This window comes from Aquarana catesbeiana, linkage group LG06, assembly GCF_042186555.1.
Source record: "Aquarana catesbeiana isolate 2022-GZ linkage group LG06, ASM4218655v1, whole genome shotgun sequence".
Taxonomy (NCBI): Eukaryota; Metazoa; Chordata; class Amphibia; order Anura; family Ranidae; genus Aquarana; species Aquarana catesbeiana.
This window is the reverse complement of record NC_133329.1, coordinates 77632757-77645331: the sequence shown is the minus strand read 5'-3', so window position 1 is coordinate 77645331 and position 12575 is coordinate 77632757. Positions and strand designations below refer to the sequence as shown.

The following is a 12575-nucleotide window of genomic DNA, read 5'->3' as shown; positions in this document are numbered from 1 at the left end:
GGTCATAGTGCACGCAGTGCATTATGGGCCGTGACGCGCCTCTCGAATTTGGCGCGTCACGAATTTGGTGCCCAGTTCAAAGTTTAAGCAGTGCATTATGGTTGCAAATAATTTTTCCTGGTGAATTCCCATATAGGTTCTTCAGGTTCTTAAATGTCGACAATGCAAAATTTGATGCAAGTCCATGGTAATGGAAAACCCAAACCTCATCCCTACTTGTGAGTTTTACGACACAAGTCTCCGCAAAGAATTCCTTATTTCTTTGTTTCGTAGACTGTATACGAGAGGGTTCAACATCGGGACTACTGTGGTATAGAACATGGTTAAGATCTGTTCGAGTAAGTCATAGCGATCTGATGGTGGGGTCATGTATACAGATCCAGACGATCCATAAAAGAGTGCCAAAACAATGAGGTGGGATGAACAGGTGGAGAAGACTTTACTTCTGCTATCCTTAGATTTAATATTTTGTATGACCTTGAAAATTTGTACATAGGACATCAAGTTGCACATAACTGGACAGAGCCCAAATACTAAATACACTTCATACATGACAATATAATACATTTCAGTACCACCACAGGACTTGTTGATGAGAGCTTTAGCATCACAGAAGAACTGGTGAATGGTAACAGAAGAACAGAAAATGATTCTTAAGACTGAACTTGTCATTAAAGATGAATTTACATTCCCACCAATCCAGATTGCTATTATTAGTAATATGCAGATTTTCTTACTAAGTATACGATGATAGTGCAAAGGGTGACAAATTGCGACGTATCGGTCATACGCCATTAGAATTAGAACAATGGCCTCAGCGCTGTCCGCTATCAACATAAAATACATTTGGATAAAGCATTGTGTAAATGACACTGAATTATTTCCAGATAGTAAGATGTAGAGGAGTTTTGGAATGGTAACAGTTGTATAAGAAATATCAACAACAGACAAGTTCCAGAGAAATAAATACATCGGGGTGTGCAAATGGAGGTCCAAACATATCACTGCAATGATAATTATGTTCACCAACATTCCAAATAAATAGATGAAGAAAAAGTAGACAGTGCCAAAGATGATCAATGTGTTTCCAGTTTTTATGAAAAAGGGCAAAATGTGCACATCTATAGGAGATGTAATGTTTTCCATGGCCGCATTTCTACACAGAAACTAAATGTATTTCTTTGCAAAACCTGTGTATGTAAAAAGGGGATATGTTTTTAAGATCATTGTTTTGTTATTTGTGGTCAGTTTTAATGAAAAATGACAAAATGTGCACATCTAGAGTAGATGTGTTTTCCATGGGATAAGGACACATTTCTACACAAAAACTAAATGTGTTTTTTTTTAACTCTGCTAGCAGTTTTCTAAAAAAAATCAAAGTTGTATATACTAGCAATAAAGTAGTTTAAATATAAATATATACAGAGTCTAATATGTATAATGTACAAATATTCTTTATCCAGAAATTATCCAAATGTAAAACAAAGCAATAATTATCAAAAAGAACAGAAATTATGTTTTTTTTAAAGTTTTCATACACGTAAGTATAATAACAAATCATCGTCTTTTACCAGCCACTCAGGTTGATTTACTAAAACTGGAGAGTGCAAAATCTGGTGCATCTCTGCATAGAAACCAGTCAGATTTTTTTTTTAGTCAATTGAACAAGCTGAAGTTAGAAGCTGATTGGCTTCCATGCACAGCTTCACCAGATTTTGCACGCTCCAGTTTTAGTAAATCAACCACTGTGTCTTGGGAGGGTTAAAGGAAACCTGTATTGAGAAACATAAATAAAATATTAACGTTGTTGTCTCTCCCTGCCTTCTGCCCCTGAAAATGCTGATCGCCTGGTTGTTTCTGACTTTCAATCAATCCATCTGTGGGCAGGTTGATTGTACCCAAGTCGATCCATCAGCATAAATTGGGTTCAACCAGCATGTTGGATTTTTAGCATGCGATTATTGCTAGTGGCTATAACTGCTAGTGCAATGATTGTGTTCTCCTCTCAGGCATGGCTCCCCGTGACCCCCTCCCCCCCGCTGGCAGAAAACAATAGCTCCTTGGGAGGGATTCCCCCATCAGCATCATCAGTGTTGATGGGGGAATCTAGCGATCTCCTTTCCTGCAACCAGTGGTTGCAGGAAAGAAAATTGCATAGTCTATGGCCTGCCTAAAGGCTCGTACACACAGTAAGAAGATCTGAAAAAAAAATTTGTAGGATGAATGTTTGGCCAATTATCTGATCGATAGTGCTTTTGACAGCCAATTACAACTTTGACAAAACCTGATGGTGCAGGCTAGTAAATTTGTATCTTAAGTGAACTCACCATCTGATTTTTGTTTAATTAGTACCGAAAAAAATCATAAGAGCGAGACTACACATGCTCGGAAATGAAAGCTTACATTACAAAACAATTCAACACATTATATCACTTCTGAAGTTGTATTCTGTTGTACAAGAATTTTCATAAGTTGAGTAACCTCTTCGTTTTCGATATGAGACTAGCATAAAAAAAAAATGGATGATTATCAGTCCGATAATCTCACCATGTGTACCAGGCTTTAGTCTCTCAGTAGTAAAATAATTAACCCCTAACAATGACCTTACTACTTTTTGGTCTTAAATATACAACTGAAGGTGTAATTTTAAGCCTCGTACACACGGTACGATTGTTGGCCAATTGAGCCTCTGATTTTTGTCAAAAGGGCGTGTGCCAGGATCTTGTCTTGCATACTAACGTTACACAATTGTCATGCAACAAACACGAACGTAATGACTAACTACGAGGAATTTCAGCTCTTGAGCGCCACCCTTAGGACCCCTTCTGCTAATTTCGTGTTTGGTGAGCATTGATTCCGATCATGCCTGTTTGTACTTTTGACTTTTGTGTGACGGATTTGTGTACTGACCATACGAAAATCTGACGTCAAACCGTTGTCCGCTGAAAATTTACTAGCCTGCCATCCAACATTTGTTGGCCTGAAAGTTGGACAACAATTGTCAAAAGGAGCGTACTAGCGGTAAGATTTTAGGACAAAAGTCTGTGAACAGACAATCCCCTTCCAACAATCGAACCGTGTATACGAGGCTTTAGATCTGTTTTGTAGCTGCAAAACAATACCTGTGGATCCCTTGAGAAGTCCATTGAGCTCATAACTTCCCGTAGTGAGCTGGAAATGCTGCACTGAAATCTCAAATATTGTCTGTATATGTCATCTCTGCCTGAGATCTATATGTGGACTACAAAACATTTCCCCTCCATAAATGCAGTGTGGTGAGACAGCGTTGTCACCCTTGGAAGAAAGTGTGTTATTGGTAGGATCAACGGGTGGAAATAAAGAAAACAATGATAAAAAATGAAAAATAATACAACTACCTCATATAAGGACTGGTGAGCTGCATTAAATTACATATTTGTTCTGGGGTTTAGATACACTTTGAATTGCCCATAAAGCTCTAAGCTAAACATTGAAAACATGTACAATACGCAGTTAGAGGAAAGTATTCTACAAAAGAATTGTAGCAAAACATTTTAAAACATATTCTCAGTGCATAGTGTGACTGAACTCTCAGTGAAAACATGTAATGTTAAGCAGTGAAAAAAAAACCAGTATAAAAACACAGTGTTGCACAATAACATAAAGTAACATTTATTTTAAAAAAATAATAATAAAAAGGTAACAAAATAAGTTCCACCCATAACCTATAAATGCAAACTCACTGCAGCTACTCAAGAAAATCTAAATACACAGTTTAAATACGCTTATAAATGGTGTGGTGCAAAAAAAACAAGACAAAAACATAAAAATACTGTACATAAAGGTGACTCTATATAAATGTATATATATATATATATATATATATATATATATATATATAAGGTAGATTCTTGTTTAGATACATAACTATTAATTTACTGCATTGATCTGTCTTAATTTAATTCTTAAGTAAACAATTATATGATGTCATATGCGAGCTATACTTTCCTGTAATAAGATTACTGTATTTTAATGTTACGATGTAAAATTTTTCTCTTTACTCATTACATTCAATGTTTTCTGATAATCTTTATTAAAATACTTGAACAAGAAAAAAAATACTGTACATATAAGAAAATTCGTATGTACTATAGTTTGTGAAGAAATGTGAATGTAAAGATCAAGTCTTTTTTCCAGTAAGTGTCTAGGAATAAACTCCACAGTTGTACACTTCGGATATAATGTGACAATTCAAATAAAAAACAAACAAAAAAAAAGAAAAACTCAGTGCTCCACCCAAAATTAAGATTAAAATAATATTGTAAACAAATGCAAATGTAAACTGTGAAAGTAAAGAACAAAATCGCTGATCTTTACGTTGGCAGTTATTTTATGCACTATACTCTGAACAAATCAAAATATATTTCTTGTTCTTTTTTTATGTTGCTTCCTTGTTGTTTTACAACGCTGCTCACCACACTATTAATACGAGCGTATTGCACAATGCTAATCTGTAATTAATGCGCATGTATATCAGGATCTCTTTCAACAAGCCTAAAGCTGGCTATACACTGGTAGATTTAAACATTTGTAAAAAAATTCTTAGTAAATTCGATGACTTGAACAATATCATTCAAAAGTACTGCAAAACTTCTTTACTCACATCTTTCAGTAGTAAAGAGATTGTATCCTTTGTTAACCCCGGTCTACAGTAGGAGGAAATCCCTGCTACAAATATGGGCTGACTGATAACCCAACAAAGAGAATACAACCCAATACATAGACACATAGTGAGTATATAATATTATAAATATGACATCTCTTACCTGTACAGCAATATGTCCGGCTATAGATCTTACAAATCAATGCTAAGAAAAGGCTGTGTTTTATAATTTGCTCAGAGCTGAGAACAAAGAGAAACCTTCAGGGACAAAACTATTACATCACATTCATCTTTACTTAAAACTTCACTAAACTTCTAATCTCCCGATACAGTATATACAGTAACTAACTGAAAACTGTTTAAACAAAATTCACAATATACAACAATAACAACGTTTTTTTTTTAAAGTTGGAGAAAAGTTCCTCAAAGAGCAAAACTGATACTGTTTTTTTAAATTGCAGGACAGTGAGGCCTTGTCAGGGGTGGGCTTGGCCAGGGGGCAGAGTGACAATTTCCCCCGGGCTGCTCTGATTCCCTGTAAAAGGGCCTCTGTGCTGCCAGCTCAGAACCGCGCATGTGCAGTTTCCGGAACTGGCCGAGTGATACTGCTCGGGTAACTCCATCGGGGGGCGGGGTTAACAGGGCTGGATTAGCAGCCAAATTGCGGTGAGAGATCCCTCCATCCCTTGCTGCAGCTGCGAGCCGGTGATGTGTCCTATCACAGGGCTGAGAGTGTGTGGAACGTCTTACAGAGCACAGCCCTCCCCCATCCTCTAAACTAATGGGAGAACGGATCTGCTCTGCCTACTCCTTGTGCCCACCCACACTCGATGCAGGCCGTGCCCATGTGCTGTGAAGGGGATGTGCGGGCGGGAAACTTTAAAAATAGGCAGTCACAAATCACAATGTTACAACATGAAGACGCTGACTGAGCCAGTGAACCTCCTACTGGGACTGTGCAAGTAAGTGAGCGGTGACCAGACTCCCCCCTCCTCCCTCTCTTCCTTTCTACTCTGTCTCTCCCAAATTCCTCTCCCTCATCCTTATCATTTAACCACTTGCCTACTAGGCACTTTCACCCCCTTCCTGTCCAGGATAATTTTTAGCTTTCAGTGCTCTCACACTTCTCCCTGGTTCACATTGGAGCGATTTGGCATGTGATTTGACAAATTGCATGCCAAATCGGCGGCAATGGCACCGTCTGAATTGATGTGACGCTGCATTTGCAGTGCCGCACCGTTTCCCAAAAGTAATTTCTGTACTACTTTTGGTGACTTTGGGGTGCAATTTCCATAGACATCTGTGCAGGAACCCACACAGATGTCTCTGAAATCGCCCCCAAAGTCAGACTGACATGCGGGAATGAAATCGTGTGAGTTCAGCTGAAATCGCATAATTTCATTCCCGCTGTCAGTGTGAACCTGGGCTCTGAATGACAATTATGCGGTCATGCAACACTGTACCCATATTACATTTTTGTCCTTTTTTTACACAAATTGTATTTAATCACCTCTGGGTTTTTATTTTTTGCTAAAAAATGAAAAAAGACCGAACATTTTGAAAAAAAAAGTTTAATTTGTAAATAAGTCATTTTTCTCCTTCACTGGACTGCACTGATGAGGAGGCACTGATAGGCGGCACTGATGTGCACTGATGGGCACTAATAGGCGGCACTTATGGGTGGCACTAATAGGTGGCACTAATAGGTGGCACTGGGCAGCACTGATAGGTGGCATTGATGGGCGGGACTGAAAGGCAGCACTGATAGGTGACACTTATGGGTGGCACTGATAGGTGGCATTGATGGGTGGCACTGATAGATGGTGGCACTGATGGGCAGCACTGATAGGTGGCACTGATGAAAATTGCTGGTGTTCTTCTGATCCTATTAGTCCTATTAGCTACAGTATTTGCAGTTAGTGTAGTGCGTCCTCTGCACAGTGTGCACCTAAAGCTACCTGAAGAAAATGAGTGTTTTTCTGATCCTATTAGTACAGTACCACAGGCAGCTATAGTATTTACAAGTTAGTGTAGTGCACCCTCTGCACGGTGTGCACCTAAAGCTACCTGAAGAAAATTAGTGGTGTTCTTCTGATCCTATTAGTACAGTACCACAGGCAGCTGCAGTATTTACAAGTTAGTGTAGTGCGTCCTCTGCTCAGTGTGCACCTAAAGCTACCTGAAGAAAATTAGTGGTGTTCTTCTGATCCTATTAGTACATTACCACAGGCAGCTGTAGTATTTACAAGTTAGTGCACTGTGTCCTCTGCACAGTGTGCACCTAAAGCTACCTGAAGAAAATTAGTGGTGTTCTTCTGATCCTATTAATACTACAGGCAGGCAGCTACAGTATTTACAGTTAGTGTAGTGCGTCTTCTGCACAGTGTGCACCTAAAGCAACCTGGAGACAATTGCTGTTGTTCTGCTCCTATTAATAGCACAGGCAGGCAGCTACAGTATTTACAGTTAGTGTCCTCTGCACAGTGTGCACCTAAAGCTACCTGAAGAAAATTAGTGGTGTTCTCATACTAATAATACTACAGGCAGGCAGTTGACTCTGCTAGCTGCAGTATCAGTATATATATACATCCCAGCTTTGTGCAGCTACATCTCACTGCAGGCCATTAGTATGTCTGGAAGGCCAACAAGGAGAGGCAGACAGTCACAAGCCAATACAAGAGGGCAAGCAGACTCTGTGTCTAGAGGCAACAGTGCTGGTCGTGGAGACGGTGCATCCTCATCAGCAAGTGGCCGTGGGACATGCTTGTCCTTTTTTCGGCAGCTGGCCGTGTTGAACCACGACATGTGGAAGACTTGGTCGAGTGGATGACCAAGCCATCCTCATCCTCCTCATCCTCTCTCACCCAGGCTCAGGGTACTTTGTCTGGCAAAGCAGCTGCCAACGCGGCCTCTTCCCTTGGCTCAATGGCATCAGTCACTCCTTCCCTAGCCCCACCATATCCTCCTGAGGAGTCCCCAAGAACTGTTTGACCACAGTGTTGGGTACATGCTCCAGGAGGATGCCCAGCATTTTGAAGGCTCCGATGATGGCTAGAGGAAGGCAGTAACGTGAGCCCAGAGAGAGGGGGTACCCAAGAAGGACAGCAATCTGGCAGCCATGTTCCCCCAGCTGCAGCATACTGCCAGCTTTGCTCCAGTGATGAGGAGGTAGGGGATGATGAGTTCACTTACTCCCCTTGGTTGCCTGATAGGAGAGAGGAGGAGGAGGAGGCACATCAGCAACGAGGCAGGATGCCCTCCAGGGGCCAACTTAAGGGCAGCACACCGACTGCATCACACCGCAGAGCTCCGCATGTGCAGGGCAATGCTGTCTCTGCTCGTTGTTTCAAAAGTTCCTTGGTGTGGGCCTTTTTTGAGACAAGTGCATCAGATCCCACCACTGATATTTGCAACATATGTCTCAAGCGTATCTCTCGTGGCCAAAACATCTCCCGCTTGTTCATTTGTGCAGTTCATTGGCAAGCGTACCTAAAAGACCCACACCAAAGAACAAAAAGGACTTCTCCTTGCTCCTCATCAGCTGGGATCTCCAACCCCACTATACCTTCAGTCCTCTCTGAGACCTGCACTGAGAGGAATGAAGGTGTAGAATTAGGTGTGTCACAGCCAAGTACTTGGGGGCAATCTGCTATCGGTACACCGACGTCAGATTGTACCAGGCAAATTTCCCTGCCCCAGCTGCGGCACCGCCGAAAGAAGTTTGCTCCCAGCCATCCACATGCCCAGCGGTTGAATGCTAGCTTGGCTAAATTGCTAGCACTTCAACTGCTGCCTTTTCAGTTGGTAGACTCTGCCCCCTTCCGTGAGTTTGTGGAATGTGCAGTTCCTCAGTGGCAGGTTCCCAAACATCACTTTTTCCCACGGAAGGCGATTCCGGCTCTCTACTGGCATGTGGAAGGCAATGTCTTGGCCTCGCTGGACAGAGCGGTCAGTGGTAAGGTGCATATTACCGCTGACTCATGTTTTACATAGTGCAGGAATACCTAGGGGCAAGATCTGACTTGGACACCCTTCACACCGAAAATACTCTGGGATACAGGGTCTTGAGGATGGATCACTGGCCAGAGCTTGCACAGAATGCAATTGAGCTACTGGCCTGTCCTGCATCCAGTGTTCTTTCGGAACGCACATTCAGTGCTGCTGGAGGTTTTGTAACTGATCAAAGGGTGCGCCTGTCCACCGACTCGATCGATCGACTGACCTTCATAAAAATGAATCAGTCTTGGATCACCACCAGCTACCAAGCACCTGATGCTGTATTTTACAGGAGGGCTCATTCCTGCGCTCCCACTAGAGTATCTGTGAGGGGTTGCAGTGTTGTGGCACCAGTGGCTAAGGCCCAATTTTTCTGCCCCTGTTCAACAGGGACATGTAATTACAATTCTTGATCAAATATCTCATAGCAGGGCCGTTTCTGCACCCACCAAGAGTAACTGTGAGGACTTACAATGTTGTGGCACCAGCACCACCACCACCAAAGGCCCAATTTTTCTGCCTCTGTTCAACAGGTGCATGTAATTACAACTCTTGATCTAATATTTCACAGCAGGGCCCCTTCCAGCTCCCACCAAGAGTAACTGTGAGGACTTACAGTGTTGTGGCAACACCACCACCTCCACCAAAGGCCCAATTTTTATGCCCCTGTTCAACAGGTGCATGAAATTACAATTCTTGATCTAATATTTCACAGCAGAGCATGTTCCTGCGCCCACCAAGAGTAACTGTGAGGGCTTACAGTGTTGTGGCAACACCAACACCTAAGGTCCCAATTTCTGCAGAGTATATAGGGCAGGCCCCTACTTTCAAACATCCAACTTACAAATGACTCCTACTTGCAAACGGAAGGAAACAACAGGAAGTGGGATGAAATCTACCCCTACGAAGGGAAATTCTATCCTGTAAGAGTTAATATGGGAAAAATGTGTCTCCTTTCCATTGATGCTTTATCACCAATCCTTGTTTCACTAAAAACCCCAAATTGTCAAAAAACATTTATCATTGGGACAGAAAGTGAGGTAAAATCTTCTGAAGAGGTGCACAGACAGCAAAACAAATGTCACAGGGGTGATGACCCTTCCCTATGTTTTCCAAAAAGCTTAAAAATAGATTTTTTGGCTTGAACTACACTTTAAAAACGTACCAGTTCAAAATTACAAACAGATTCTACTTAACAACAAACCTACAGTCCCTGTCTTGTTTGCACCGCCTGTATACTGCTGTCCAGAGGGCCTGGGGCCCCACGCCTTTCCTTTTTTTAAATTTGGGTGCGGGGTTCCCCTTAATATCCATACAAGACCCAAAGGGCCCGGTAATGGACTGGGGGGGGGCTACCCATGCCGTTTGTCTCACTGATTTTCATCCATATTACCGGGACCGGACATTACATTAAAGCCGTAAGCAGTTTTAAATGACTTTTATTCCTTTAAAAATGTCATTTTGTGCAGGGACTGTTCTAAGCACGGGAAACACGCGCCACTTTACAGGCATACTATAGACACCCCCCAGGTACGATATATAAAGGAATATTTCACCTTTTTTTTCACTTTAAGCATCATTAAAATCACTGCTCCCGAAAAAACAGCAGTTTTTAAAACTTTTTTTTGCATTGATACATGTCCCCTGGGGCAGGACCCGGGTCCCCAAACCCTTTTTAGGACAATACCATGCAAATTAGCCTTTAAAATTAGCACTTTTGATTTCGAACGTTCGAGTCCCATAGACTTCAATGAAGTTCTAACGTTCGTGCAAATTTTCGGTCTGTTTGCAGGTTCTGGTGCGAACCCAACCGGGGGGGGGGTGTTTGGCTCATCCCTATCAGCAGCACATTCTCATCATGAGTTAGCCTTTTTATAATGAGGAGCTGGCATATACAAAAGCCCCTTATTGCCAATTTCAAGACCCTTATTTCTCAATTCAAAGTTTAGGCAGTGCATTATGGTTGCAAATAATTTTTCCAGGTGAATTCCCATATAGGTTCTTCAGGTTCTTAAATGACGACAATTTGATGCAAGTTTCCGCAAAGAATTCCTTATTTCTTTGTTTCGTAGACTGTATATGAGAGGGTTCAACATCGGGACAACTGTGGAGTAGAACATGGTTAAGATTTGTTCGAGTAAGTCATAGCGATCTGATGGTGGGGTCATGTATACAGATGCAGCAGATCCATAAAAGAGTGCCAAAACAATGAGGTGGGATGAACAGGTGGAGAAGACTTTACTTCTGCTATCCTTAGATTTAAAATTTTGTATGATCTTAAAAATTTGTACATAGGATATCAAGTTGCACATAACTGGGCAGAGCCCAAATAATAAATACACTTCATACATGACAATATAATACATTTCAGTACCACCACAGGAAATGTTGATGAGAGCTTTAGCATCACAGAAGAACTGGCAAATGGTAACAGAAGAACAGAAATGTATTCTTAAGAATGAACTTGTAATTAAACATGAATTTACATTCCCACCAATCCAGATTGCTATTATTAGTAATATGCAGATTTTCTTACTAAGTATACGATGATAGTGCAAAGGGTGACAAATTGCTACATATCGGTCATACGCCATTATAAATAGAACTATGGCCTCAGCGCTGTCGGCTATCGAAATAAAATACATTTGGATAAAGCATTGTGTAAATGGCACTGAATTATTTCCAGATAGTAAGATGTAGAGAAGTTTTGGAATGGTAACAGTTGTATAAGAAATATCAACAACAGACAAGTTCCAGAGAAATAAATACATCGGGGTGTGCAAATGGAGGTCCAAACATATCACTGCAATGATAATTATGTTCACCAGCATTCCAAATAAATAGATGAAGAAAAAGTAGACAGAGCTAAAAGTGATCAATGTGTTTCCAGTTTTCATGAAAAAGGGCAAAATGTGCACATCTATAGGAGATGTAATGTTTTCCATGGCAGCATTTCTACACAGAAACGAAATGTATTTCTTCACAAAACCTGTGTATATAAAAAGGGAATTTGTTGTTTATGATCATTGTTTTGTTATTTGTGGTCAGTTTTAAAGAAAAATGGCAAAATGTGCACATCTAGAGTATAGATGTGTTTTCCATGGGATATGGACACATTTCTACACAAAAACTAAATTCATTTTTTAGAAAACAGCAGAGTTAAAAAATATAATATATAGTAATACACAAGTTGTATATACTAGCAGTAGCAATAAAGTAGTTTAAATCTAAATATATACAGAGTCCAATATGTATAATGTACAAATATTCTTTATCCAGGAATTATCCAAATGTAAAACAAAGCAATAATTAAAAAAACATAATTTCTGTTCTTTTTGATAAGTTTTCATACACGTAAGTATAATAACAAATCATTGTCTTTTACCAGCCACTCGGGTTGATTTACTAAAACTGGAGAGTGCAAAATCTGGTGCATCTCTGCATAGAAACCAATCAGATTTTGTTTTTTTTGTCAATTGAACAAGCTTAAGTTAGAAGCTGATTGGCTTCCATGCACAGCTGCACCAGATTTTGCACTCTCCAGTTTTAGTAAATCAACCACTGTCTTGGGGGGTTAAAGGAAACCTGTATTGAGAAACATAAATAAAATATGTTATTGTCTCCCCCTGCCTTCTCCCCCTGAAAATGCTGATTGCCTGGCTGTTTCTGACTTTCAATCAATCCATTTGTGGGCAGGCTGATTGTACCCAAGTCGATCCATCAGCATAAATTGGGTTCAACCAGCATGTTGGATATTTAGCATGTGATTATTGCTAGTGGCTATAGCTGCTAGTGCAATGATTGTGTTCTTCTCCTCTCAGGCTCCTCTCTCCCTTATACTCAGATTTACCCATTTATTACTCCCTACCCCTTCACCCGTACCATCCCAGGGTTCCCTTCTTTTTATTTTTATTTGTTCTCCTCTCAGGCATGGCTC

At 40.7% G+C, this 12575-nt stretch overlaps 2 protein-coding genes across 2 annotated transcripts; both read right to left on the bottom strand.

The window, feature by feature from the left end:
- Window positions 1–225: 225 nt before the first annotated feature.
- On the bottom strand, window positions 226–1146 carry LOC141148010 (olfactory receptor 1G1-like). Its single transcript, XM_073635166.1, has one exon. The coding sequence runs from the start codon at window positions 1144–1146 to the stop codon at window positions 226–228; it is 921 nt and encodes a 306-aa protein (XP_073491267.1).
- A 9495-nt stretch (window positions 1147–10641) lies between these two features.
- LOC141148009 (olfactory receptor 1G1-like) lies at window positions 10642–11583 on the bottom strand. Its single transcript, XM_073635165.1, has one exon. The coding sequence runs from the start codon at window positions 11581–11583 to the stop codon at window positions 10642–10644; it is 942 nt and encodes a 313-aa protein (XP_073491266.1).
- Between the last annotated feature and the right edge of the window lie 992 nt (window positions 11584–12575).

What these genes read in the sequence shown, in the direction of transcription:
- LOC141148010 (XM_073635166.1), bottom strand. Translation starts at nt 1,146, where the DNA reads ATGGAAAACATTACATCTCCTATAGATGTGCACATTTTGCCCTTTTTC.
- LOC141148009 (XM_073635165.1), bottom strand. Translation starts at nt 11,583, where the DNA reads ATGGAAAACATTACATCTCCTATAGATGTGCACATTTTGCCCTTTTTC.